Source organism: Erythrolamprus reginae, chromosome 9 (genome assembly GCF_031021105.1).
Source record: "Erythrolamprus reginae isolate rEryReg1 chromosome 9, rEryReg1.hap1, whole genome shotgun sequence".
NCBI lineage: Eukaryota > Metazoa > Chordata > Lepidosauria > Squamata > Dipsadidae > Erythrolamprus > Erythrolamprus reginae.
This window is the reverse complement of record NC_091958.1, coordinates 39,557,024-39,583,916: the sequence shown is the minus strand read 5'-3', so window position 1 is coordinate 39,583,916 and position 26,893 is coordinate 39,557,024. Positions and strand designations below refer to the sequence as shown.

General features: G+C 46.5%; 1 protein-coding gene across 1 annotated transcript in view; it reads right to left on the bottom strand.

Annotated features, from left to right (window-relative positions):
* PKD1 (polycystin 1, transient receptor potential channel interacting) overlaps nucleotides 1-26,893 on the bottom strand; it is a 125,551-nt gene that overhangs the window by 66,701 nt on the left and 31,957 nt on the right. The window contains 6 exon segments of the mRNA XM_070760895.1: nucleotides 1,594-1,882; nucleotides 7,390-7,533; nucleotides 12,520-12,666; nucleotides 17,229-20,857; nucleotides 24,384-24,517; nucleotides 25,776-25,951. Coding sequence (XP_070616996.1) covers nucleotides 1,594-1,882; nucleotides 7,390-7,533; nucleotides 12,520-12,666; nucleotides 17,229-20,857; nucleotides 24,384-24,517; nucleotides 25,776-25,951 — 4,519 coding nt within the window.

Genomic DNA, 26,893 nt, shown 5'->3' with positions numbered 1-26,893 from the left:
TGGGAAAAATTGCTTCTTCTTACAAACTTTTCTACTTAAGAACCTGGTCACGGAACGAATTAAGTTCGTAAGTAGAGGTACCACTGTATAGAGATTTATTCGTTTGGGTGATTCTAAACATCTCCAGGTCATCCCACATGTCGGCCGCTCTGCATTGGTTGTCAATTTGAGCCAGGGCCCAATTTAAACTGTTATTGATGGTATTTAAGGCCCGGCTCTCAAACACACCAAATTACTTGGCGACCTATTTATCTTGGTATTCACCATCAAGGGATTTACGTTCGGCAGGGAAGGGCCAGTTCACTGTTCCACAGACAGGTACAGCAAGGTTTTATTAAATGTGTTCTAGTTAAGTGTGTGTATTGCCTACTGTCTGCCTTTGTTAGTTGTATATGGCTTGCTGTTATGCCCTTTGTTAAACAGTTGACCAATAGCATCCTTTCCTTTTTCTTTCCTTTTTCGTTCTTTACTTTTCTTTCCTTTTTTCCCCTTTCCTTTTCTCCTTTTTTCTTCTTCTCTCTTTTCTTTCTTTTTTTAATCCGTGTATAAATTCAGTCTAGGCTTATGTGATAAGATAACTATATAACTAAATAAGAACAAACCACAGTAAATATACTTAATTGATATAAAATATATAAAGAAGAATGGTAAACTGCTGAAATGTAAGGCTAAAAACCTCAACCAATGTCAAACATGTTTGTCAATTTTGTTTATTTTAATTGTTTAATAAAGTTTAAAAAATATTTTTTTAAAAAATAAAAAAATAAAAGGGCATTATAAATAAATGTTTATTATATTATTATCATTATCGTTATTGTTATCATTATTATTATTGCAAGAGTCTTCAAAGAGGGGTGGCATACAAATCTAATAAATTATTATTAATTATTATTATTATGCTCTCCACAAGAATCTGAGTTACTAACGATCAAGGCAAACGAGCGGGAATTAAGAAGGCATTCAAGGTGCGCTGGAGTTAGATCTCTTGTGGGTGGAAAGGGACTCATGATCAATGATGCGTTTTTGACCCCTCCCTCAGGCTCAACCTGGTCATCATTTAGGGGTGACTTGATCATAAAATCATGCATGGGATAGAAAAGGTGGATAGAGAAAAAATATTTTCTCTATCACACAATACCAGGACAAGGGGGCCCTCCCTAAAGCTCATAGGTAAGAAAGCGAGGACAAATAAAGGGAGACATTTCTTCACCCAGAGGGTCCTTGGTTTATGGAATTCACTTCCAGAAGAGGCCGTGACAGCTGTCAGCCTGGATAGCTTCAAGGCAGGATTAGACAGATTCATGGATGCCAAGTGTATCGGTGATTATTGAAACGGATGTCCATGTGCCACCTCTATGTTGGTTGAGGCAGGCAGGATTCCCTTGAGTACCATTTGTTGGGGGTCAAGGGAAAGGGAGGGTCTTGCCTTCTGTTTCTGCTCAAGATCCCCATGGACAATTGGTGGGCCACTGTGGGACACAGAATGCTGGACTTGATGGGCTTTGGCCTGATTCAGCAGGGCTCTTCTTAGGTTCTTAGGTTCTTATGTCCTTCGTCTCCCCCACCTGGGACACAGGGGTTCCACATTCTTACCTGCACATTCAAAGTGGATCTTGGTAGCCAACGCTTGGACAGGGCTTGCAGGTGAAAGGTGGCAGGATCCTCCAAAGGGGGGCTGGTTGGGGAGCAGGTCAATGGAGGCATAGCCTTCTTCCCCCGTGACCAGGTCTGTGATGTAGAGAGAGAAAGTGTAGCCCTCCCCATCCTTCAGAGCCCACGGACGCAAGACGAGGCTCATCTCGGCATTCCCCGTGGAGGTCGATCCCTTGTCCAAAAGCAGAGATTCATTTTTGAAGCTCTGGGCTGTCCATCTCGGCTTAGTCTAAAAAAAATTGGAGGGGGAGGGAGAGAAAAGACCCTTAAAGCTTTACATTTTAAAAAAAAACTAACTGCAGTATACGCACAGAACTGGAAATTGAATAGAGTACCAACAGATAGTGAAGTTATAAGGAAGATTATGAACTGTGCTGAAATGAATAGACTTACAATGAAAATTAAAGATTGAGAAGTTTCGGAGATCAATAAAATCCGGGGGAAATTTTATGAATGGATTGAAAATAAAAATAGATAAATTTAGTAAGCACTTTGAAGGTAGTGCAAAAGAATTAAGATGTTAGTAAAAACCTGGACGACAAAAGGAGAAATGGTGGCAGCATTGGATAAATGAAGTAACACAGATTTATAGGAGTTAAGACTTATGAATATGAATTTTTAGAAATTGTAGAAAATGTATTTTTATATATATTTTATATTTAGGTGTTTTATTCTTATTTTTTCTTTCTCGAAATTAGATAAAATTTAATTGTGGGATTTATAATTTGCTATAATAGATGTTTTTATGTATATACACCATTAAAAACCCACCTCTGCCACCAGGCGTGGGGAAATTGATTCCCCCTGGCTGTTCTATGTATGATTTGTTTGGGATGTATGACTCTTTTTATATTAAGGGTTTTAACCGTTTTAATCATTGGATTTATACTGTGCTTTGCTGTTGTGAGCCGCTCCGAGTCTTCAGAGAGGGGCGGCATACAAATCTAATTAATAATAATAATAATAATAATAATAATAATAATATATTAAGGTATGAGTGTATTTACAGATGATTATGATGATATATGTGCTTTTACTTATGTGTGTTTTAAAGGTACAGAAAAATAAAAAACGTTATAGTAAAAAAAAAAAACATCTAGCTGTAATTTAAAATATTATCCCTATACTTTTTGATAAAAGAAGAAAGGTCCATTTTGCAAAGCACCTGAAGGCAAGACAAGGAATAACAGATGGAAACTGAACAAAGAAAGATTCAACCTGGAAATAAGGAGAGTTTATGTGACAGATTAATCAACCAATGGGAAGAAGTTGCCTTCAGAAATTGTGGGAGCTTCATTACTTGAGACTTTCAAGAAGAGACTGGACTGCCATTGGTCAGAAATGGTGTAGGGCAATGATGGCGAAGCTATGGCACATGTGCCACAGGTGGCACGTAGAAGCATATCGGCTGGCACGCGAACCATTGCCCTAGCTTAGCTTCAGCACGCATGTGTTCGCTGGCCAGCTGATTTTCAGATCACGCAAAGGCTCCAAGAGGGCGTTTTCAGCTTCCAGTGAGCCTCAGGGGGGCGAGGGAGGGCATTTTCGCTCTAGGGAAGCGTCTGGAGCAGGGGTGGGCAATTAATTTTGCCACGGGGCTGCGTGAGAAATTGGGATGGTTTTAGAGAGCCAGACTAATATAATTAACTCAGTTCTACCCAATACTGTAAAGACCCAGACCCTGGCCTGACCGAAACACCCAGCCCCTAATTGTTTGCTTTATGTCAACACGGTGCACCACAATCACTGCGCTGGAGTGCTTGCATGGTTTCTATGCTCGGCCGCTCTTGGTAGGAGGTCGAGGTCCGCTCCAGTGCGAGGATGAAAGAGCTCTCTGCGTCTGCCGGGACTCCTCCGGTTCCTACTTTCCGCATGATTCATCCTCTTTCATCCTCGCACTGGAACAGACCCCGACCTCCGTGGACCGGTCACAGATAGCAAGCGGGCGGGTCACAGACAGCGGGTGGGCCGGATGTGGCCCATGGGGCACGCCTTGCCCAGGTCTTCTCTGGGAGAACGAAAAACGGGCCTACTGAGCCCACCGGAAGTCAGTAAATGGGCCATTTCCGGCCTCTAGAGTGCCTCTGGGGGAGAAGGGGAAGACGTTTTTGCCCTCCTCAAACATTGAAATGTGGGCACACGCTTTCGGCACATAAGGAAAAAAAGGTTTACCACCACTGTTGTAGGGTCTCCTGCTTGAGCAGGGGGGTTGGACTAGATGGCCTACAAGGTCCCTTCTAACTCTATTAATCTTTCCTTTTTTTTTCCCTGGCCAAATTTGGGGCTGACATTTTGGGACCATTCCCAGGCATTTGATCCAAGGAAAACAGGGAGAAGACCAAATCATTTGACAGAAGACCTTCTCCAAAATCAGATGCAATCCACTTCAGATTTCCTGCATCACCTCCCCTTCCAATATATGATTTCAGAACAAAAGGCCCGAAAAACCTGAGAAGGAGACTTTTTCCTACCAGGCGCCATTTAAATTGGCCTCCAGATTAAATACAGGACGGGACTGCAATGCACACAGTAGGACGGCAATGCTACACCAATGCAAGAGAGATTGTGGGAACCTTGGAATCTTTGTGGGATCAAAGATGGGATCTTTTGATCACTGAGATGACTGGAGTGCCTTTTCTCAGACTCCTGGATTTTTTGAACTAAGAAACTTAGACTTTATGCAGCTGGAAAATGACCTCATAAATCTCAAAATGGAGCAGCCGCCAGAGAGGGAAAAGCCCAAAGCTGCCTCTTTCTGCAGAAATTACTGGTGTTCAAAATATGCTGTGCAGGTTTAAGCTCAAATTCTGCTCCCGTCTTCCCATCCCTGCCTCAAAGAGGGGGGGGGGGGGGTGTAAGCCGACAGACGCTTCCACTCAATATTTTGCTTATGTTTTTTTTCCCCCTGACCATAATGCATTTTTTTTTTAAACTTGAAAAGGCAGCCAGGATATTGGGGCGATGGTGGAAGGCTGAAGCCAGAACAAAAAAATGATCTGTGGAAGGACAAGAGCTGATCTCGCAGATAAGCCTCCGCTAGGCGAGCAGGAAGAGTAGGGAATGTTGTTGAAACCGCTGATGAAAAGGTTCCAGCTGGATTCCACTGAACCCCTTCACGCCGACAGTTCCACGCTGGCAGTTCACCTTCCAGGAGGCCGAGATTCTTGGGGAGGGCAGCCCAAGCCTGCTGGACCATCCTCCCTGGGCACCAGGTGAGAGATGGAGGGAAAGATCCCAAGGCCGAAGGGTGCCAATTCGTGGAAGATGGGAGTCTCTGCTTTACTGTAGAGCACGGGTCTCCAACCATGGGAACTTTAAGACTTGTGGACGTCAATTCCCAGAGTTCCTCAGAGTTCCTCAGCCAGTGTGCCAGTATCAGCTTTGCTGGCTGAGGAACTCTGGGAGTTGAAGTCCACAAGTCTTAAAGTTGCCATGATAGGAGATTCCTACAGTAGAGCTCCCACCAAAGACTTTTAGGAGTGTGTGCAAAATAAAAAGAACGGCACTGGTTTTTCAGCCCTGGGCAGTTCTAAGGGCAAATAGGGATTTGTATCTGTGTTTTGTGTAGGGGTGTGTGTGTTGTTTGAGTTGTCCTTGGCCAAATCACTATCATTTGGAAACTCTTGGTATCCTTCTGCGCTGGCTGGAGGGGTTGGGAGTGGGAGGCACTGTTCTTCAGTGGTTCTCCTCCTACCCCTCCGGTCGGTCGCAGTCGGTGTTAGTGGGGGGTCAGAGGTCGACCTCGAGGTCTCTCCCTTGCGGGGTGCCTCAGGGGTCGGTCCTCTCCCCCCTGCTATTTAATATCTACATGAAACTGCTGGGTGAGATCATTCAAGGGCATGGGGTGAGGTATCATCAGTACGCTGATGATACCCAGCTGTACATCTCCACCCCATGTCCAGTCAATGAAGCAGTGGAAGTGATGTGCCAGTGCCTGGAGGCTGTTGGGGCCTGGATGGGTGTCAACAGACTCAAACTCAACCCTGATAAGACAGAGTGGCTGTGGGTTTTGCCTCCCAAGGACAACTCCATCTGTCCGTCCATCACCCTGGTGGGGGACGTACTGACCCCCTCAGAGAGGGTCTGCAACTTGGGCGTCCTCCTTGATCCACAGCTCACATTAGAGAAACATCTTTCAACTGTGGCGAGGGGGGCGTTTGCCCAGGTTCGCCTGGTGAACCAGTTGCAGCCCTATTTGGACCAGGAGTCACTGCTCACAATCACTCACACCCTCATCACCTCAAGGCTCGACTACTGTAATGCTCTCTACATGGGGCTACCTTTGAAGCGTGTTTGGAAACTTCAGATCGTGCAGAATGCAGCTGCGAGAGCAATCATGGGCTTCTCTAAATATGCCCATGTCACACCAACACTCCGCAGTCTGCATTGGCTGCCGATCAGTTTCCGGTCACAATTCAAAGTGTTGGTTATGACCTATAAAGCCCTTCATGGCATCGGACCAGGATATCTGCCGCACGATTCCCAATGACGGCTTAGGTCCCACAGAGTTGGCCTTCTCTGGGTCCCGTCGACTAAACAATGTCGTCTGGCAGGACCCAGGGGAAGAGCCTTCTCTGTGGTGGCTCCGACCCTCTGGAACCAGCTCCCCCCGGAGATCAGGATTGCCCCCACCCTCCTTGCCTTTCGCAAACTTCTTAAAACCCACCTCTGCCGTCAGGCATGGGGGAATTGTAACATCTCCCCCTTGCCCATGTAGTTTTTGTGTATGATTCGATTATGTGTTGTTTTTTATATATTGTGGATTCTTTTTTGGACTTTTTAATCTAAAACTGTAATCTAGATTTTTAAATATTAGATTTGTTACTATGTACTGTTCTTCACCATCGTTGTGAGCCGCCCCGAGTCTGCGGAGAGGGGTGGCATATAAATCCAATAAATCTAATCTAATCTAATCTTATGTCATTTATGAACCTGAAGAGAAAATTCTATACCTACATATCCCAGTGTGGTTCTTCTCCGATGATGCCCCAAAAATGGGCCTCCCAGCTTGTTGAGCTTGTTGAGGGGAAAGGACCCACCTCTGCAGGCCACAGAGGAAGAGCTGTCACACTGACTAGCTCTTTGGTGGCAAGCGACGTGGCAGCAGAGCTGGTGGTATTTGCTGAAGCCTGGAGGTGTTGGAGTCACTTGGCAAGCACGTCTTTCACAACATGTTGTGGAGGTCTGCCAACAACATTGTGAAGAAGTCTAGACTGCAACATCGAGGGATGGATAAGAACGCGTCTTGCTGTGAGAGAAGTTGTTAAAAAGGCCTGCTCCATGGGCTTCAAAGAGGGGGAAATGAAATCCCTTTTTTGACTGGAGTCATCTGGGGCATCTTGCAGAACAGAAAAAAAGGGGAGAAAGGAAAAAGGAAAAGAAAAGGGAAGTAAAAAAGAAAACAGAAGGAAAGGAAAGGAAAGGGGAAAGGAAGGGAAAATGTTTAAGTCTACTATATCTCCTGTCAGAAATGGTATAGGGTCTCCTGCTTGAGCAGGGGGTTGGACTAAATGACATACAGGGTCCCTTCCAACTCTGTTACCATTGTAAAAGGAAGGAAGGAAGGAAGGAAGGAGGGAGGGAGGGAGGGAAGGAAGGAAGGAGGAAAAGAAGATGAAGAGGACGAGGAGGAAGAAGAAGAAGAGAAAAGGAGGAGGAAGAGGAGGAGGAGGAGAAGAAGAAGAAGAACAAGCAGCAGCAGCAGCCCCAGGGACGTCCCGCAGGGCTCAGTCTTACCCCCTGGTTGGAGTTGTTCTGGCAGTTCAAGCAGGTCCCCTCCAAGTACACGTAGGAGCTCCGGCTGACCTCGTAGACAGACTGGGCCTTGCAGGAGACGCACTCCAGGGACACGATGGGGACCGTCCCTTTCTTCAGCAAGACCTGGGAGGGGGGGAGGGAGGGAGGGGAGAGAGAAAATGTTCAGAGGGGGAGGGCTCCTCCAATGCGCCCGGGGGGGGCCAAGAAACACACCAGCAGACAAATCAAACCGCACACCATACGAAGAACGGTTGCAGAAATTGGACATGGCCAGTCTGGCGAAGAGAAGAACCAGGGGAGACATGACTGCAGTCTTCCAATACTTAAGGGGCTGCCACAGAGAGGAGGGGGTCAGGCTGTTTTCCAAGACACCAGAAGGCCAGACAAGGGATAATGAGCCGAGGTGGCGCAGTGGGTAGAGTGCAGTACTGCAGGCCGCTAAAGCTGACTGCTAGATCTGCAGGTCAGCGGTTCAAATCTCCAGGTTGACTCAGCCTTCCCTCCTTCCAAGGTGGGTAAAATGAGGACCCGGATTGTGGGGGCAATAGGCTGGCTCTGTTAAAAAGAGCTATTGCTAACATGTTGTAAGCCACCCCCTGAGTCTAAGGAGAAGGGCGGCATAAAAAATAATTGAATAAATAAATGAAATAAATACGGTAAATAAATAATGGATGGAAGCTGACCAAGGAGAGATTCAACCTGGAAATAAAGAGAAACTTTTAGACGGTGAGAGCAATCAATCAGTGGAATAGGAGTTGCCTGTGGCGGTTGTGAGAGCCCCAACACTTGAGGCTTTCAAAGGGAGATCTGAAATGGTGTAGGGACTCCTGATAGAGCAGGGGGTTGGACTAGATGACCTACAAGGTCCCTTCCAACTCTAACAATCTAATCTAATCTCATCCCAGAATTCTCCAGCCAACATAGCTGGCTAGAGAAGTCTGGGAGTTGAAACCCACAAGTTGCCAAGTTTGGGGGACCCCTGTTCTAAAATCCTTACTCAGAAAAGATAGAAACATAGAAGATTGACGGCAGAAAAAGACCTCATGGTCCATCTAGTCTGCCTTTATACTATTTTCTGTATTTTATCTTAGGATGGATCTGTTTATCCCAGGCATGTTTAAATTCAGTTCCTTTGGATTGACCGACCACGTCTGCTGGGAATTTGTTCCAAGCATCTACTACTCTTTCAGTAAGATAATATTTTCTCATGTTGCTTCTGATTTCCCCCCAACTAACCTCAGATTGTGCCCCCTTGTTCCTGGGTTCACTTTCCTATTAAAAACACTTCCCTCCTGAATCTTATTTAACCCTTTCACATATTTAAATGTTTCAATCATGTCCCCCCTTTTCCTTTTGTCCTCCAGACTAGACAGATTGAGTTCATTAAATCTTTCCTGATAGTTTTTATGCTGAAGACCTTCCACCATTTTTGTAGCCCGTCTTTGGACCCATTCTATTTTGCATCCCTTCCTGAATCTGGGAACGCTGCACTCAACCCCCTCCCTCCCCCCAAAAAAAATCAGGGCTGTCCACATCCTTGTAGCAGGAGCCGTCGAGATGCTCTCTGCATGGCAAACAGCTGGTTTGTTCCTCCAGCCCTGCAAATTCCCAGTCAGATCATTTGTTTGGCATTCTTACATTGCAAAGCAGATAGTACGGAATGTCCTGGAAAGACTATCAATTTGACGTGAGTTCTTTCCCTCCCTCCCACCCTTCCTTCCAACCTCCAGTTTCCAAAAAAAAAGAGAGCGAGAGAGAAAGAAAGAGAGAGAGAGAAAGAGAGAGAGAGGGAGAATGATCAAGGCAATTATGGTTTTCACTTGAAGACAAGCTGCTTCTCTAATTGCTAAGCGGCCCTTGAAGCTGGTGATCTAAACCAGAAGGGTTTTTTGGCTTCTAGTTCAGTTCAGCTCAGTCCTCCAGGAGGCACGGATTCAAAAAAAAATCTGGGTGGGGCTGTCCCTCCTGCTACGTCTCCCAAGCAGCAAGAGAAGAAAAACAAAGGAAGTCTTGAACTAGCGCACACCTGACAAAGCGAGGAGCCCAGAGGGTTCCCCCCAGAGTGAAGCCCATCTTTTGCCTAGAGCAGGGATGGCCAACCTTTTTTTCATCGGGTGCCGAAAGAGTATGTGCGCACGCTATCGCACATGCGCAAGTGCCCACACCCATAATTCAATGCCTGGGGAGGGTGGAAACAGCTTCCCACACCTCCTGGAGGCCGGAAACAGCCTGTTTCCCAACTTCTGGTGGGCCCAGGAGGCTCGTGTTTTGCCCTCCCCAGGCTCCAAAGGCTTCCCTGGAGCTGGGGAAGGGTAAAAATGCCCTCCCCCATTTCCCGGAGACTCTCTGGAAGCCAAAAATGCCCTCCCGGAGCCTCTGTGTGAGCCAAAAATCAGCCGCACGGCACACACATGCATGTTGGAGATGAGCTAGGGTAACGGCTCGCGTGCCAGCAGATATAGCTCAGTGTGCCACCTGTGGCACCCGTGCCATAGGTTCGCCATCACTGGCCTAGAGGAACCCTGGCAAGGAAGCATGGGCTTCAGCATCAAAGCCGAGGGGACAGGCTAAAGGTGTTCCTCATCTCCCCAAAGGGCCCTTTGTCTGAGTTCTGGCTGCACAGAAGCATCGGAGGATTTTAAGGGGTTACCTGTCTGGGAACCCCGTTTTGGGACTTCAGTTCACCCAAGGATATTATAATGGTAGCCAAAGTCAGGAGAACTCTGGCAGCGTTTTTCCCCAACTCGTATATTTTATTGCGGAGCAGAAGTTTTTAATCAGGAAAGGGACTAGCAGACTCTCCTGATTTTTTGCAAGGCTAGAACTAACAGCCCGGCACCTCAACAGTTGTTGCTGTGATACGAGACACAACAAGTACACTTACATCTCCTAGATGGACAGGAGTCCCTTCTTCCTTCCCCCCAAATGGGGCCATGAGCCACATTTTTAAGGCTTGAGTGCAGGAAAGGACAATCTCAGAAGTTAGCAAAACTATGTTAGGCCTTGTTCCCATTCCAGGGATTGGATACAAAACCAAACTCCTGTCTCGCACTAAGGTCTCCCATCCCAGATTGTTGACAGAGCCTGATTATCAAATTAACAATTGGAAGGGACCTTGTTGGTCATCAGAACATAAGAAGAGCCCTGCTGAATCAGACCAAAAGCCCATCGAGTCCAGTATTCTGTGTCACACAGTGGCCCACCAATTGTCCATGGGGATCTTGAGTAGAAAGAGAAGGCAAGACCCTCCCTTTCCCTGGACCCCCAACAAATGGTACTCAAGGGAACTCTGCCTGCCTCAACCCACATAGAGGCGGCACTTGGACCTCCATTTCAATAGCCACCTATGATACACTTGGCATCCATGAATCTGTCTAATCCTGCCTTGAAGCTATCCAGGCTGACAGCTGTCACCACCTCTTCTGGAAGTGAATTCCACAAACCAACGTCCCTCTAGGTGAAGAAATATTTCTCTTTATTTGTCCTCGCTTTCTTAACTGTGAGCTTTAGGGAATGGCCCCTCAACCTAGTATTGTGTGACAGAGAAAAGATTTTTTCTCTATCCACCTTTTCTATCCCATGCATGATTTTATACACTTCGATCAAGTCGCCCCTTAAACACCGTCTTTCAAGGCTGAAGAGACCAAGGTGTTGCAGCCTGGTTTCATAAGGGAGGGGCTCCCTCATCTAGTCCAATCCCCTGATCCTACACCATTTGTGACAAATGGAAGCCCACAACTTCTGTTCCATCGGCTGATTGTTCTCACTGGCAGAAAATCCCTCCTTATTTCCAGATTGAATCTCTCCTTGTTCAATTTCCATCCATAATTCCTTTTCCGGCCTTTGGGAAATAGCTTGACCCCCCTCCTCTCTGTGACAGACCCTCAAATATTAAAGACTGGTAACATGTCTCCCCTGGTCCTTCTCTTCACTAGACTAGCCATGCCTGAGATCAATACAAATCCACTTGACTGATCCTTCCTTTTAGCCTCCAGTCCCCTAATCATCTTTGTTGCTCTATACCTCCCCATAGCAACATATCCATCTTTTCTTTTCACGCTACTTCGAAACATCAGCTCTGGCAACATGAAAAGTGTTTGTATGTGTTATTTATTTATTTATTTATTTATTTATTTATTGGATTTGTATGCCGCCCCTCTCCAGAGACTCGGGGCGGCTAACAGCGACAATAAAACAGTGTACAATAGTAATTTGGTATTGATGATTAAAAATCAATTAATATAAAAACCAAACATACATACATACATACCATGCATAGAATTGTAAAGGCCTAGGGGGAAAGAGGATCTCAATTCCCCCATGCCTGGCGGCAGAGGTGGGTTTTAAGTGTTGTGGTTGGCTCTGGCCCAGCTCCTGCCCCAGGGAATGGGGAGGTGGATGCAGGGGAAAATTCAACATGTCACAGGCCTGTGTTATTGCCGACAGTATCAGTTCAGAGTTTAGAAGAAGGTAGGAGTGACTCGGCAGAGGAGGGCTTGGCACACAGCCCAGGCAGTCAATCTTCCTTATCTTCCCTTGATTCAGATGATGACATTTTGGACCCACGCAAGCGCAGAATTATGCGTAGAAGAGACCAAGTAAGAACATATTACAGGAAATAAGGGAGGCCACCTGTGTTTGGGAGGGGCTCCAGTAATTAGGGCTGCTGCTATAAATAGCAGCATGTGGGTTTGGTCGTTGTGGAAGAATATCTGATCGGAATTCGCCAGGAATCTTGTGTTGCTGGACTTTGTTGCTTTTTCACGCCTTTGAAACCAAAGCAGAGCAACGTGTGTGTGTGTGTCTCACTTCGTTGGAAGAAGAAGGGGTATGAAGTTTCTTCACAGCTGCTAGCTAAGTACTTAATGACTGCTTAAGGGAAACTGTACAGACTACCCGGTTGTTTTGGGACGAGTGCTCTTTGCAATACAAAAAGAGTGCTTTGCTTATTTTGAATTTTGAGATAAAGAACATTGTTTTGAATTTTCAAACGTGTGTGTGTCTGAAATTTGTACCCTTGAATTTTCGGGAGTCTCCTATCAGAGAGCCCGGCAGAACAGCATGGAAGGCAGAACAAGCAGGAAAGGAAAGAGCCTTGTTGATACCTACGGTTTGATTTGTGGCTTCTGAATCCATGCCTGGTTTCGAGATGGTGAGGTCAAACGTGTATTCCATATCTGCTTCCAGCATGGCCCGAGGGATGGTGACCAGTCCTCCCGTGGCACTGAAGTCGAGGCCACACGCACCTGGGGAATTCTAGTTTGTGTGAGGACAAAGAAGGAGAAACTCTCAAAGCCTGGATAGAGCTCATTGCGTCCCAACTAGCCCGATCCAAGGTAAGCTTCAACCTGGACCCACCAAGCCTCTCCATCATTGTGTTTTCTCACGGAATAAAACATGAACCTACCCCACTATAACTACACTGCTCAGAAAAATAAAGGGAACACTCAAAGAACACACCCTAGATCTGAATGAATGAAATATTCCCATTGAATACTTTGTTTTGTATGAAGTTGAATGTGCACAACAGCAGGGGAAATGGATTGTCAATCAATGGACAGTTTGATTTCACGAAATTTTGATTTACTTGGAGATATATTGTCTTTGAGTGTTCCCTTTATTTTTGTGAGCAGTATACAGTGGTACCTCGTGATACGAGCCCCTCACCATACGAACAATCCAAGATACAAACCCGGGGTTCGGAAATTTTTTGCCTCTTCTTCCGAACTTTTTCCATCTTACGAACCCGCCACCCGAACGCCGAACCCGGAAGTTCGGCAAAAGTTCGGATTTGGGTGGCCGCCGAGAAGCCCTGCCGCCCAGCTGTCACCTTTTGAAACAGCCGGGGGGCTTCTCGGCGGCCACCCGAACCCGAACTTTTGCCGAACTTCCGGGTTCGGCATTGGGAGAACGCTGAGAAGCAGCCGGCTGTTTCAAAAGGTGACAGCTGGGCGGTGGCGTTTTTTGTGTTTTTTTTTCTTGCACCCATTAATTCATTTTACATTGTTTCCTATGGGAAACAATGTTTCGTCTTACGAACTTTTCGCCTTACAAACCTCCTCCGGGAACCAATTAAGTTCGTAAGATGAGGTATTACTGTATTTCTAATATCTCTGCGGGGTATAGCTGAGTAGAGGAAGCTTCCAAGATAAGGCTTATCTTCATTGCAGAATGTGAGATTAGTACAGTAAGTGGAAATAAATGATTCTGTCATCCATGCCTTTGATGCTGAGTTCCAAATGTTGGGGAGATGGAAAGGACAGGAAGATTAGCCACATCCTTAACTCAAGGACAAATTAGAGACTCTCTAGGCTCCCCTCTGCCCCAAAGGAGGAAGACAAAGCCGCAAATGAACTGCTTATAACCAATACGTATAAGTAACCAGCTGGGTTATACCCAGTTGAGGAAGACAAATTTAAATTTGAAAAGTTTCGTAGAATAGAGCAGAGAAGACCCACCCAAATGGTAAGTAGCTTGGAATACAGCACCCATGAGAAGCATTGGGTGTGTCAGGGCTAGAGATGGGAAAACCCAACAGCTGTTTTTGAACATCTGGAAGGAGTCATGGTCAGAGGTGTTCCAGAAGACAGCAGGATATGAAAAAAAGGGATTTATGCGAAAAGGAAGTTGAACTGGGTTGGGCGCTGGGAAAAATATCCTCGCACTATGAGCTGTTCGTCAGTGGGACAGGAGGCGGTAGACTCAGAAAATGTTTCACCAGGGTGGATGGCCAATTGTGAGGATATCTGCAGGATTTGGGTTCCCTGATCTCAATTTTTACATTCTGAGGTTCTCTAATTTAACACTATGTTTTAACTCAGCAAGAAAAATGAACATAGATTAAGTGGCTGATCTAAATCAAATCTCTCAGGTCATTCCTAATCAAGAGTGCCAATCTATCTCAATAGCCACTTGAATTAATTCACAATCAAATATTCTCAGTCAGATTTGCAGCTTTCTGTAGTCCTCTGTTTTGAAGTGTCCTCTTTCCTTGCTCTCTTCCAAAAAAAAATATCCCCACTCCTTTCTTAATCCCCCTAGTCTGCAAAACTAAACAATTTTGTTCCCTTTGCTTTTGTCTTAGATTTTATGATTACGGTATGTTCTCTGCTGTGAATGACTCCAGTTGCTCACAACCAGAGCGCAAACTGACAAATAAAACTTAAACAACTGAATGGAAGAGGCAGCTTGCTTAAAGTCCTCTACTATCCTGTCAGAGCTGAAGAAGATTATTGGATGAGAAGTGAAACATCTTCAAAAGAAAAAAGTCCAGTTGCCTCCTGAAAAAGCACCTTTGGGACAAACATGACCTGGATGACAGCAAATCTCTACAGACTTCCAGCTTGCTTAAATGGAGATCAACCCTGACTGCTCTTTAGAAGGCCAGATCCTGAAGATGGAACTCAAATACTTTGGCCACCTAAGGAGAAGGAAGGGTGTCCGGATTAGGCCTAACCTGACATAATATCCAAATGCAGGAGGAAGAACTGTAATCATTATAATGACTCTTATTTATTTATTTATTATTTAGATTTGTATGCCGCCCCTCTCCGCGGACTCGGGGCGGCATACATAAAGAATGCTGAATCATTGTGAGTCAACTAAATATGCTACAACCTGATTGGTTGATAAATATATAAAAATGTAAGACACCTTTGTATAGGGGTGGTGGTGTGGTAGTAGTGGTTGACAGTGGTTGTTGACTAGGTGTAGTGTGGCTTATGAGCCGGGGTGGCGCAGCAGGTAGAGTACTGTACTGCAGGCCACTGAAGATGACTGTAGATCTGAACGTCAGCAGTTCAAATCTCATCACCGGCTCAAGGTTGACTCAGCCTTCCATCCTTCCGAGGTGGGTAAAATGAGGACCCAGATTGTGGGGGGCAATATGCTGGCTCTGTTAAAAAGTGCTATTGCTAACATGTTGTAAGCCGCCCTGTGTCTAAAGAGAAGGGCGGCATAAAAATCAAATTAAATCAAATTAAATTAAATTTAAATAAATGATAGATAGCTAGATAGCTAGATAGCTAGATAGCTAGATATATAGATAAGTGAGATAGAGTAAAGGCAATAGTGTAAATAAAGAAGATAATTTTTGCTATGAAGAAGTAAGTATATTTTCTCAAGAACTCCTGCAGCAATGTGTTCATTTGAGAACTTCAGCTTCTTATATCTTGGTCTGTGGCTGGTTGGTTGGGCTGGGTTACCTTCTGAAATCCTAACTCCAACAAAGGACTCGCTGGAGAAGAGCCTAATGCTGGGAATGATTCAGAGCGAAAGGAGAAGGGGACGACAGAGAACGAGGTGGCTGGTTGGAGTCACTGAAGCAGTCGACATGAGCTTAAATGGATTCCAGAGGATGGTAGAGGCCAGGAAGGCCTGGAGCAGAGGTCCTCAAACATGGCCACTTGAAGACTTGTGGACTTCAACTGCCAGAATTCTCCAGCCAGCTATGCTGGCTGGAGAATTCTGGCAGTTGAAGTCCACAAGTCTTCAAGTGGCTAAGTTTGGGGACCCCTGGCCTGGAGGAACGTCGTCCAGGTGATCGCGATGGGTCAGACACGACTTCACAACTAACAACAAGAAAGTGCTTGTTCTCTCTCGGTCTTAAGAAAATCTTCTTTCTGGGAGGCTTAGTGGAAACTTTCCTACCTAGGAAATGAACAGAGCAGCTCAGCCTGTCGGGCAAGGTGCAGTGAGATTGCTCACTGGGCTAACAGTTACATCTTTCAAAGAGAACCCTGGTATTTAAACGTGAAGAAATACATACATTTAAATTCCAAAATATCCAACGTATTAAGAGGTGGGGTGGGGAGGGGGAAAGGCTAAAAGTTTTAAATTACTAGTAGGTGGATTCCAGCTGTAAGCCAGCGGAAACGCCTCAATAAGAAAGAGCGTTTTGTCTCTGAAACCAAATAGAGAGGCGTGCGGAGGGGCTGGATTTCCTGTGCCAGGCTGGGAGCGAGCGGCAAAGACCCCTGGCAACACTTGCGCTGCTTGGCATTCTCGGCTCAGCCCCTGGCAAGCTTGAGGCGCCACGTGCTTCACGATCTGTGGCCAAAGTCACAACAGAAGTGTGAGGTTAGCCAATCCCATGCCCTAAAACTCCAAAGCGATTGGTGGCAAAAGCCAGATCCTGCATTTAGCATTTAGCTGGGTGGAGAAATCTATTTATCTACTGTATTTTTCAGAATATAAAATGCACCTTGTTCCTCCCTAAAAGAGTCTGATAATTTGGGTGCGTCTTATACTTATATTTCTCCCCCCCCCCCCCCGCCAGCCCTAACTAGCTACTAATGATCTTCCCAGCTCTTGCCTTGCAGGCTCTTTCATTGTTTCTCTCTGCGAAAAATGTTTCCCAAGCCCTAAATCTTTGCAGGTTTTTTTTTCCATTGCTCTGTTTGCTCTGACTGTTTCTTTCCAGGTGCTAGCTAGTGATGTTCCCAGCTCTTACTGGCTTGCAAGCTCTTTCATTGTTAGTCTCTCAGAATAAAGGTTTTTCTTAAGCCCTTAACCAGGGGATAAAATAATGTGTTGAAGCTGACCAGACTAAGGATGCTTGCCAGATGAATACTTGGTAAGCAGATTCTTTCCCTATTTTCCTTCCCCAAAACTAAGATGTGCCTTATATTCTGGTGCCTTTTATGCTCTGAAAAGGACAGTATTTGTGTGTTTCCTTCATTGATCAGCTGCACACCTCACCAAGAAGCGGCTCTAGGTGACTTACAACCAAGTAAAAATAGGGAGTCCCTTCCCTGAGGAACGTGCTCCCCAACTAAATCTAGAATTCAACTCAGGGGACAACAACCAGGTTCACTTACTTTGGAAGAGGAGACGCATGTCCAACGATAATTCAACGGCGTCTGTTCCCAGTCTTCCCAGTTAGGGTCATAGGATTTCTCGCCATCCAAGATCAAGTCCCGGGTGCTGGACCAGACACGGTACGATCCTCCATCAATGATGGGCACCAGTTTATTGGGCAACACTGTCACGTTGGCGAAAATGCTTTTGGACAGAGGAGTATCGCCAAAAGAGACCAAGAATTTGAAGCAGTAGTTGCCGAGGTCCAAGGTAAGCTTGGGGATGACCAACTGCGGCCGGCTCACATCCACGCTGACCAACTGGACTTTGGCAAAAGCCTCCAGGTGCAGGCAGCTCGGGGCCTTGTAGGTCTCCCAGAGGTAGGCTGTCTGGTACCTGGTGCAACCTCGCAAGTCAATCTGGGCCTCCAGGTAATTCTTCTGGGATCTTTTCATAAACACCTGAGCAGGTAAAGCAAGCTCTGCTTCTGGTTCCTCGCACTCCAGGACCCGGACCGTGACCGTGTAGTGGGCAATGGAGAAGCTGATGAGGTTGGAGGCATTCAGGCCCACCGCATAATCGCCGGGCCTCAGGTATACATGGCCGACAGACGGCAAGCTTGTTTGCACGGCCGGGGAGCCGTCCCCAAAATGCCACCAGAAGAGGACTTCTCTGGCCGAGGGCAGGACGGAGGCTTCGAAGGAAGTGGGGCGGTCGACAAAGGCATCAACGGACTGGATGGAAAGGTGGAGGATAAAATCTTGGACTTGGATGACCACGGTGACGTTCAGGCTGCTCAGGCGGTTGAAAACGCGCAGGTGGATGTCCAACTGCCCCGCTGCTTCTGGGGTGTAAGAGACGCTTTGTCCCTCTAAGTCAACCTGGAAACGCTGCTGCTCATTGACTAAGTTGAAGTGCCAGACGTAAGACACATTTGAGCCGCTCTCAATCCGAGCTGCGAACTCTTTCTCCACCGCAGCAGGCATTCCTCGTTCGCAGCAATCGGCGATCTGGAGGCCACGCACGGCCTCCAGCACTACGATAAGGTGCTCCACGTAAGCCACGCTTACTTGATTCTCCGCCGTTACTCTCACTGAGTACTCTCCAACCTGGCTGAACTGGTAGGTGAAGTTGGAAGTAGTGAGGATCTCGGAGTGGTTGTCCCCGATGGTGATGCTATAGCTGACGGAGGAACCAGAAGATACGTCAACCTCGAAGGTGACCAGTTCTCCTGGCTGCAGGATGTCCTTGCTTACGCTGAGCTTCAGACCCTCGATTGCATCTTGCACCGTCAGATTGAGGCAAGCGACGGCCCAGCTGACGTCATTAGAAGCGTTCAAGCAGACGGGGAAAATCCCTGCCACGGGAAAATTCAGAGCCACCCTTTGGCCCGAGATGGTTTTCTCCTGCATCTTCCACGTCCAAAGTACGTCAGATCCCCTTTCAAGCTCCCCAGCCAAGTTCACCACGGTGCCCGATTCTACAGAACTGCTGTTCGGCCTCACAATCCTAATTCCTGGGCCCTCTATTGGTTCCTGCACGCGTACCACAAGGGATGCATTGGCAGAACCAAACTCGTTCCCTGCCACCACGGCAACGATTTGGGCGCCTGGGGTGGGGAAAGTGTGCGCGATGGTACCGGAGGCTGTGCAGAGGGAAAAGCCATCTTCAAAGAGCCAAGTGTACAGCAGTCCACTTCCGGCAGACGCACCAGCGTTGATGTTAACAGACACGTTGACCGCAGCGGGATTGGGAGTGGCGGTTGGCTTTAAGGCGCCGACTTCCTCAATGAACTCCACCGTCTTGTTGACGGCCGAGCTTCCCAGCATGTTGGTGGCTTTCAGATGGACCACAAAGGTGCCTGCTTCCGGAATGACTAAGGAGAAAGCCTTCCCGCTAGCCACCTGCACGGGGTGACTATCCTTCAGGACAGTCCAGCTGTAGGTGATGTTCGTTCCGTCTTTCACGGTGGCTTGCAGCTGCAGCGTCTTATTGGTGGGGAAGTAAACATCGTCCAGGAATTCTCCCCCGGTCATCTGCAGCCCTTCTATCTGCTGCAGGACATAGATGAAGATGCTACTCTGCAGGCCCCCGATCTCATTCTCGGCCGTCACAATCACGTTGAACGTCCCGACGGAGCGGAAAGTGTAGGAAATGGTGGAAAGGCCCGGGATGGGAGTGCACCTGTCGCACAAGATCCACGAGTACCGGATGGCAGTGCCCGCCAGCAGGGTGGCCGTGAAACTCACAGAACCGTTCAGAGGCACCTCTGTCCTGCTGGCGTTGATGCTTAAGCCCTGCAGGCGCCTCTTCACGGTCACGTTCATCTTGGCCTCGTGGAAGCTGACATCGTTCCAGCATGTCAAACTGATGGTATGGGTATCGGTCTTGTTGTAGGAATGGGTGATAAATTTTCCCAGCTGTGAAGTCCCATCCCCAAAGTACCACAAATAATTAATTTTGGTCCCAGTGACGTTGGCCCAGAAGAGATAGACTTGATTCAGCTCCAACACCTTTGAGCTGTTGGATTCAATCTTAGCCACCCCAACCGGCTCCTGGACTTCCACTAATGCTGAGACGTTGTTGAAAGAAACGTTGTTGGAGACGGTCACCATGACCAAATACTCACCAGGGCTTTTGTAGGTATAGCTCACTTCGGTCCCACCAAACCTGGCTGAGTCGTTCGTCCCGAAGTCCCAAAGATAACGGTAGCGATAAGGCGGCAGGGCTGTGACTTGAAATTTGGTCTCGTTGCCAAGCCACACCAGTTGCGGCCTTACCGAAAGCGTCACGTTGGTGATCTCTGGCTCCACACAAATCTGTGTATAATACTGTACTGTGTTGTTGGACTTGCTGGAAAAGACCAAAGACAGGGAGTAGGTTCCACTGAGGGTGTAGTTGTGTATCACTGTTGGATCACCATACTTGGTGACGTTGGGTGAGCCGTCGCCAAATGTCCAGTAAAAAAAGTAGTTCTGGGGATTGCCACAGGAAACGTAAGCTGTGAACTGTACTTCAGAGTTTTCTCGGATAAAAGGGGAAGGCTCAATCCTGAGCAGCATTAGCACAAATATCCTGACGGACACAGCTCGGGACAGAGAATTGACCGGATTCACCGCAGTTACGTTTACGGTGCAGTTCATCTCCTTGGAGTAAGTATGCTTTACAGACGGTACAGGAGTCTCCATGATGGTCCCATCGCCCATGTCAAATATCCAGGTGATATTATCTCCTGTTTCCACCGAAGCGCTGATCTCAATCGGGCTGCAAAGCTCTACGGTTTCATTCAAGGACACCCACAAACCACTGATCTCTTCAAAGACCTGGTAATTCTGCCACGTCTCAACAGTGCTGAGGGTGTTGTTTGCTTGCACCCTGACCTTGTACGTCCCCCTGGAACTGTAGGTGTGGACTACGGCGGCCTGGCTCTCCACGAAGGCTTCTGAACCATCTCCAAAATTCCAGGTATAAGAAACTCCGAAGCTTGAGGGCATGGCTTGGGCTTCAAAGGTGACAGGATGGCCTACAACCAAAACATCTGAGGCTATCTGAATTGTCACTTCGGCTAAGTGAGCATAGATGTGGACAGGGGTTGAATAGGTCAGGTTCTCAGATTCATTGGAGACTACAACAGTCAGGATGTATTCACCTGCAGGAGAAAATGAGAGAGAGGGGGAAAAAAGAATCAGAACATTGTTCATTTCCCCAACAGATCAGAAATCCAATCCAGGATTAAAAATCAACACTGTTGAACTCACAGAGTCCGCCGTGCTCAAGGAGAAAAACCAGGCGGTGGCTTCATGGGATGGCCCGAGGCCTCAATACAGACTACCCAACCTCTCTTCCGTCAGTCAGTTACAACACAGTGTCCAGCCTTGGCAGCTAAAACTTGTGGACTTCAACTCACATGATTCCCCAACCAGCATGGTTGACTAGTCCAGTGTTTCCCAATCTTGGCAACTTGAAGATATCTGGACTTCAACTCCCAGAATTCGCTGGCTGGGGAATTCTGGGAGTTGAAGTGCAAATATCTTCAAGTTGCCAAGGTTGGGAAACACTGGACTAGGGAATTCTAGTAGGTAATCCACAGGTCTTAAGGTTTTTATAGATAGATAGAATTCTTTATTGGCCAAGTATGATTGAACACACAAGGAATTTGTCTTTGGTGCATATGCTCTCAGTACATAAAAGAAAATATTAAGATTGCCAAGGTTGTGTACACACACACATACACACACCACACAACCTCGTTGAGCAGGAAGCCAGGTAATCTGATAAACTGTCAGCAAAGCCCCCTTGATGCGGCGGTCTTTCCCTTTACATTCCTAAGGAAAGGGTCTTTGGTACCCATGGATCCAGCAGCCTAAAACTCAGAGTAGCCCTTTGTGCTGATAGAAAGGAGGAGGTCCTACTGCTTCCTAGGAAATCCATTTTACTCCCTCGCTCCAGATGTTCTTGTCTGGAGTAGGATTGGAATTGATTCTTTCCTCTGGAATGGCAAATTGAGATGACCCATAATTCCTTCAGTGAAGCCCAGAACAAGACAACTTGTCATGGCCAACTCGCCATGGGTCAATTCAACGCCGGATAATTCAAGAGAATGACATTCGACCCAGAGGTGGGCTGCTAAGGTGGAACGGTGACGTTGCTCACTCCCATGGCGCTGAGTGCTAGCCGAGTCCAGTGCAATTATGCTACTGCGCGCAGGGCGACATGTGTCCATGCGCGATTTCACTACCTGCCCAGGTGCAGTAGAGTAATTGCGCTGGATGCCACTAGCACTCAGAGCCACGGGGGCGAGCACACATCACTATTCCACCTTAGCAACCCACCTCTGATGTGACCCAGCCTCAAGGACTTCTAACTTGCAAAGGGTCAAAACCTAAAGGACGACAAGGCCTGCTTCCATTCGCTTGTCCCTTTCTTGAGTTATCACGCATTGAGTTGTCCCGCCGCAACTTGTCTCACAGTGAGTTAGCCGGGACAGGTCAGCCATTTGGCGAGTTGTCCTAGGCTCCTCCGGCCAGCCTCTGAGCCACGCATCAAATTGCAACCGTCCCTCGCAGTAAGGAAAGGACAAAAGATTGAATGGATGAATGCAAAGAGAAGGAAACTGTCCATCTGGGCAGAAAGAGAAGAAAACAGCACATCTGTTTCTTCTTCGTGGTCTTTTTCTTCGCTCAGAAATTGGAGCAGACATTTGGTTTTATTTTCATGTGATCTGAGAAATTAATACGCTCACTTATTGGCACCGAGTGCTACTTCCCTTCCCTGGAATAACATCCTCCACGTTTTCGCCTGTCTCAACTTTGGAGGAAGGCAGTCAAAGCGGGATTGTTTCAGCAGGCCTTTTCTTTTTGGAGGGGTGGGAGGAAGGATGAATTAAATGAGATCCCCCGTTACCGCCGGAGATTATATGATGCTCTGAGTTTCTATTGGAATATTTAATTAATTTAATTAATTTAGTTTGATTTATTCATCTATGGTTCTATTTCTTAGTTGTTTTTATTTTATTTTCATTGGCTTTTTAAGGACAAAAACGAAACACAATGACAACACAAAACAAAAAAGAATATGCAACAAGAACATTACGCTTGAAAACATATTTACAGTTACATTTCTGTTTCTTCGGTTTCCCCATTTTTGGATTTATTTACATTTTTATTAATAATAATTTACTAGATTTGTATTGTCCTGTGGCTCACAACAGGACAATGCACAATATACAAATCCAATGGTTAAAAAACAGTTTAAAACCCTTATAAAAATAATCATACAACTCAAACAAACCATACATAAATTATAACAGCTAAGGGGTATATTAATTTCCCCATGCCTGGCGACATGGGTGAGTTTTCAAGAGTTTACAAGGATGGGGGAAGCCCTGACCTCTGGGGGTGTTGGTTCCGAAGGGCTGGGGCCGCCACAGAGAAGGCTCTTCCCCTGGACCCTGCCAGGCGGCATTGTTTAGTCGACGGGACCCAGAGAAGGCCGACTCTGTGGGACCTAATTGGTCGCTGGGATTCATGCAGCAGAAGGCAGTCCCGGAGGTATTCTGGTCCAGCACATACACAGAAACTGAATCTTGCCACAACACGCACAAGTGCCCGTCAGTCAGCTGGAACTGCATGCACAGCTCCATTTTTGCTACAGGACAGCACCCCTCACCGTTCGGTAGCAAGCCAATGCTGGTCTCCAACCTTTCCAGCTTTGTAGACCGGTGTGGAGGAAGAAGGGATGGTTCCACATGAGTGGTGGGCGAGTGCATCAGCTCCATTTGCACAAGCAGAAATGGAGCTGCGTTTGCGCACTCGCACCGCCCACTCTGCACACAAGTGGGGCTGAAAACACACGAGTGCTCACCCGCCAATTCTAGGGCCCAGTTCTAAACGGCCCACGGCCCAGGGGTTAAGGCAGTGATGGCGAACCTATGACATGGGTGCCACAGGTGGCACCCAGAGCCATATCTGTTGGCACACGAACCATTGCCCTCCCTCAGCTCCAATGTGCATGTGTGTGCTGGTCAGCTGATTTTTGGCTCGCACAGAGACACTGGAAGGGCCATTTTGGCTTCCAGAGCACCTCCAGGAGTGTGGCAGAGGGCATTTTTATCCTCCTCCAGCTCCAGGGAAGCCTTTGGTGCCTGGGGAGGGCAAAACATAAGCTTACTGGGCCCACCAAAGTTGGGAAACAGGCTAATTCGGCCTCCAAAGGGTCTTTTGGGGGGGGGAGTGTTTTTGCCCTCCCCAGGCATTGAACTATGGGTGTGGGCACTCACACGTGCGATAGTGAGCACCCACGCTCTTTTGGCACCCGAGAAAAAAAAGGTTTGCCATCACTGGTTTAGGGAATCCTTTATGAGGGCATTTTAAGTTAACTCCAATGCAGATTTCAGCCTGATCCTTCTTTCCACTGCTTTGAATTGGACCCCTCTACCCAAATATCTGTGCATTGTTTACTTTAGGGGTCCCCAAACTTGGCAACTTTAAGATTCGTGGATGTCAACTCCCAGAATTCTCCAGCCAGCTGTGCTGGCATGAAGTCCACGCATCTTAATGTTGCTAAGTTTGAAGACCTCTGGTTTACTTAATCATAATTTGCTGAAGAGATACGAAGGCTGCTGGAAGTATGGACCCTATTTGATTTTGATTTCAAATATCCAAAGAATTTCTCACCTGGGTCTTGGTAGACATGGGATAGATTGTGCCCAATTCGCACCTGGTGGATCTTGGGATCTGGCCTCAGAAAGGATTCATTATAGGGAGGATGAAACTTGAAAATGGCTTGGTCACCATCACCAAAGTCCCACCTGAAGAATCAGAAAATAAGAAGGTGAGTAGGAGAGCAACGTGTCAGTTGCTAACTCTTGAGTTCAATGTAATTTTGGGAGGGGGGCAAAGTAGAAAATACTGGACTCCGGGTCCTGTCAGCTAGACAGTGTCGGTTGTCGGGGCTGCGTGGCAGGGCCTTCTCTGTGGTGGCACCGGCTCTCTGGAACCAGCTTCCCCCAGAGATCTGCCCCGACCTCACACTGCTAGCCTTCTGGAAGACCGTGAAAAGCTGGCTTTGCCGACAGGCCTGGGGCTGTTGAGCAAGGAATTACCATCTGGATCTGGCCAAGATATGAATGTTTTCGATTTCTACGGGTTTTAATTGTTTTTTATTGTTTTCACAGCCTGAGTGAACATCCCAAAATGCTCCATTCCACATAACAGTCTTAACCCTCCTTCTTGCAGACTACCGAACAAAATCAACGTTTCTGGCAAAACATTAGGTTCCAAGCATTATTCATTCTTATTTTCTAGAGCAGGGGGTCCCCAAAGTTGGCTACTTTAAGACTTGTGAATTTCAACTCCCAGAATTCTCCAGCCAGCTATGAAGACCTCTGTTCTAGAGAATACTGCAGCCATTCGGAAAGGAGGGAGAGGCAAAAACCCAGATCACATAGAATTTATTCCAGATCTTATCTCCTGATACTTTTCTTAGACACTTTTGTTGGTAGCAGAATTGCCAGCTTTGGGGTTTTTTAATGCTTTCGGGAAGAAAGGGGGGACATGATCGAAACATTTAAATATATTAAAGGGTTAAACAAGGTCCAGGAGGGAAGTGTTTTTAATAGGAAAGTGAACACAAGAACAAAGGGACACAATCTGAAGTTAGTTGGGGGAAAGATCAAAAGCAACATGAGAAAATATTATTTTACTGAAAGAGTAGTAGATCCTTGGAACAAACTTCCAGCAGACGTGGTAGATAAATCCACAGTAACTGAATTTAAACATGCCTGGGATAAACATATATCCATCCTAAGATAAAATACAGAAAATAGTATAAGGGCAGACTAGATGGACCATGAGGTCTTTTTCTGCCGTCAGACTTCTATGTTTCTATGTTAACGCAGAGGCTGCCCAAAGAGGACGCCCTGCATTTTCTTTCAACATCTTTCAGGCAAATTGGGTGCTCTGGGGTGGAGCTCCATTTTTGCTACCCCACTGCTACCCCCCTGTACGGGCAGCATCCCACCCCTGATCTCCCCGCTCTTGGTTCGCTGGGTCAATGGAAAAACTCACAGGAATTTAGCCCCAACAGCTGAATCCACGGTCACAGTTGCCGACAGTTCCACGCTGGTGTTCTGAGGGATGTGGGTCGAGATCTCTGAGACCTTCAGGTCCTTCATCCTGTTCCTCACCTCCACAGTGACGTTGTAGCAGACGGTCATGTTGTTGACGTTGTTTGAGGCTGTAAGCTGGAGAGACCACAAACTGCTTTGATACTTCATCCTCCCAATACACAACTGGAGCATGTTGACGTTTTCACAATTTTCGACGTTCTTTTTCCCTCCAGGTCACGGGGGTGATTTTACAGATCACAGGTCTTCAAACTTTATAGATTTATTTACAGATAAACTTTATTTTATAGATCAGAGGTTTTCAAACTTTATAGATTTATTTACATTTATTTATTTATTTATTATTTTACTGAAAGAGCAGTAGATCCTTGGAACAAACTTCCAGCAGACGTGGTTGGTAAATCCACAGTAACTGAATTGAAACATGCCTGGGATAAACATATATCCATTGTAAGATAAAATACAGGAAATAGTATAAGGGCAGACTAGATGGACCATGAGGTCTTTTTCTGCCGTCAGTCTTCTATGTTTCTATGTTTCTACAGATAAACTTTATTTTATAGATCAGAGGTCTTCAAACTTTATAGATTTATTTACAGATAAACTTTATTTTATGGATCAGAGGTCTTCAAACTTGTAACTTTTAAGACTTGTGGACTTCAATTTCCAGAATTCTCCAGCAAGCTATGTCCTCTCTCATCTTAGCTATTCCTATTCCATTACCCTTGGGAGCATTAAAAAAGGAAGTGTCTCAATCTGTATAGTCTGGAGGACAGAAGGGAAGGGGCGGGCACAATCTGTTGCAGTATAGCATAAATGTTAGAATAGGATTTATATATCTGGACCTCTAGCATAAAAATACTCTGCTTACCCTGATTCTATATCCAGGACAGGAGGGCACTAAACTTGCCTAATTTGCATTCCTGGCAATTACAACAGGGAAACAAAAGGGCTCAATAAACATCTCACAATAAACAAAGTTTTCACCACTCCACAACAGGGTTATAGGATCAAAGGGGGAGATTTACATTGCCTGAAGCATACACAGGACGAAAGGGT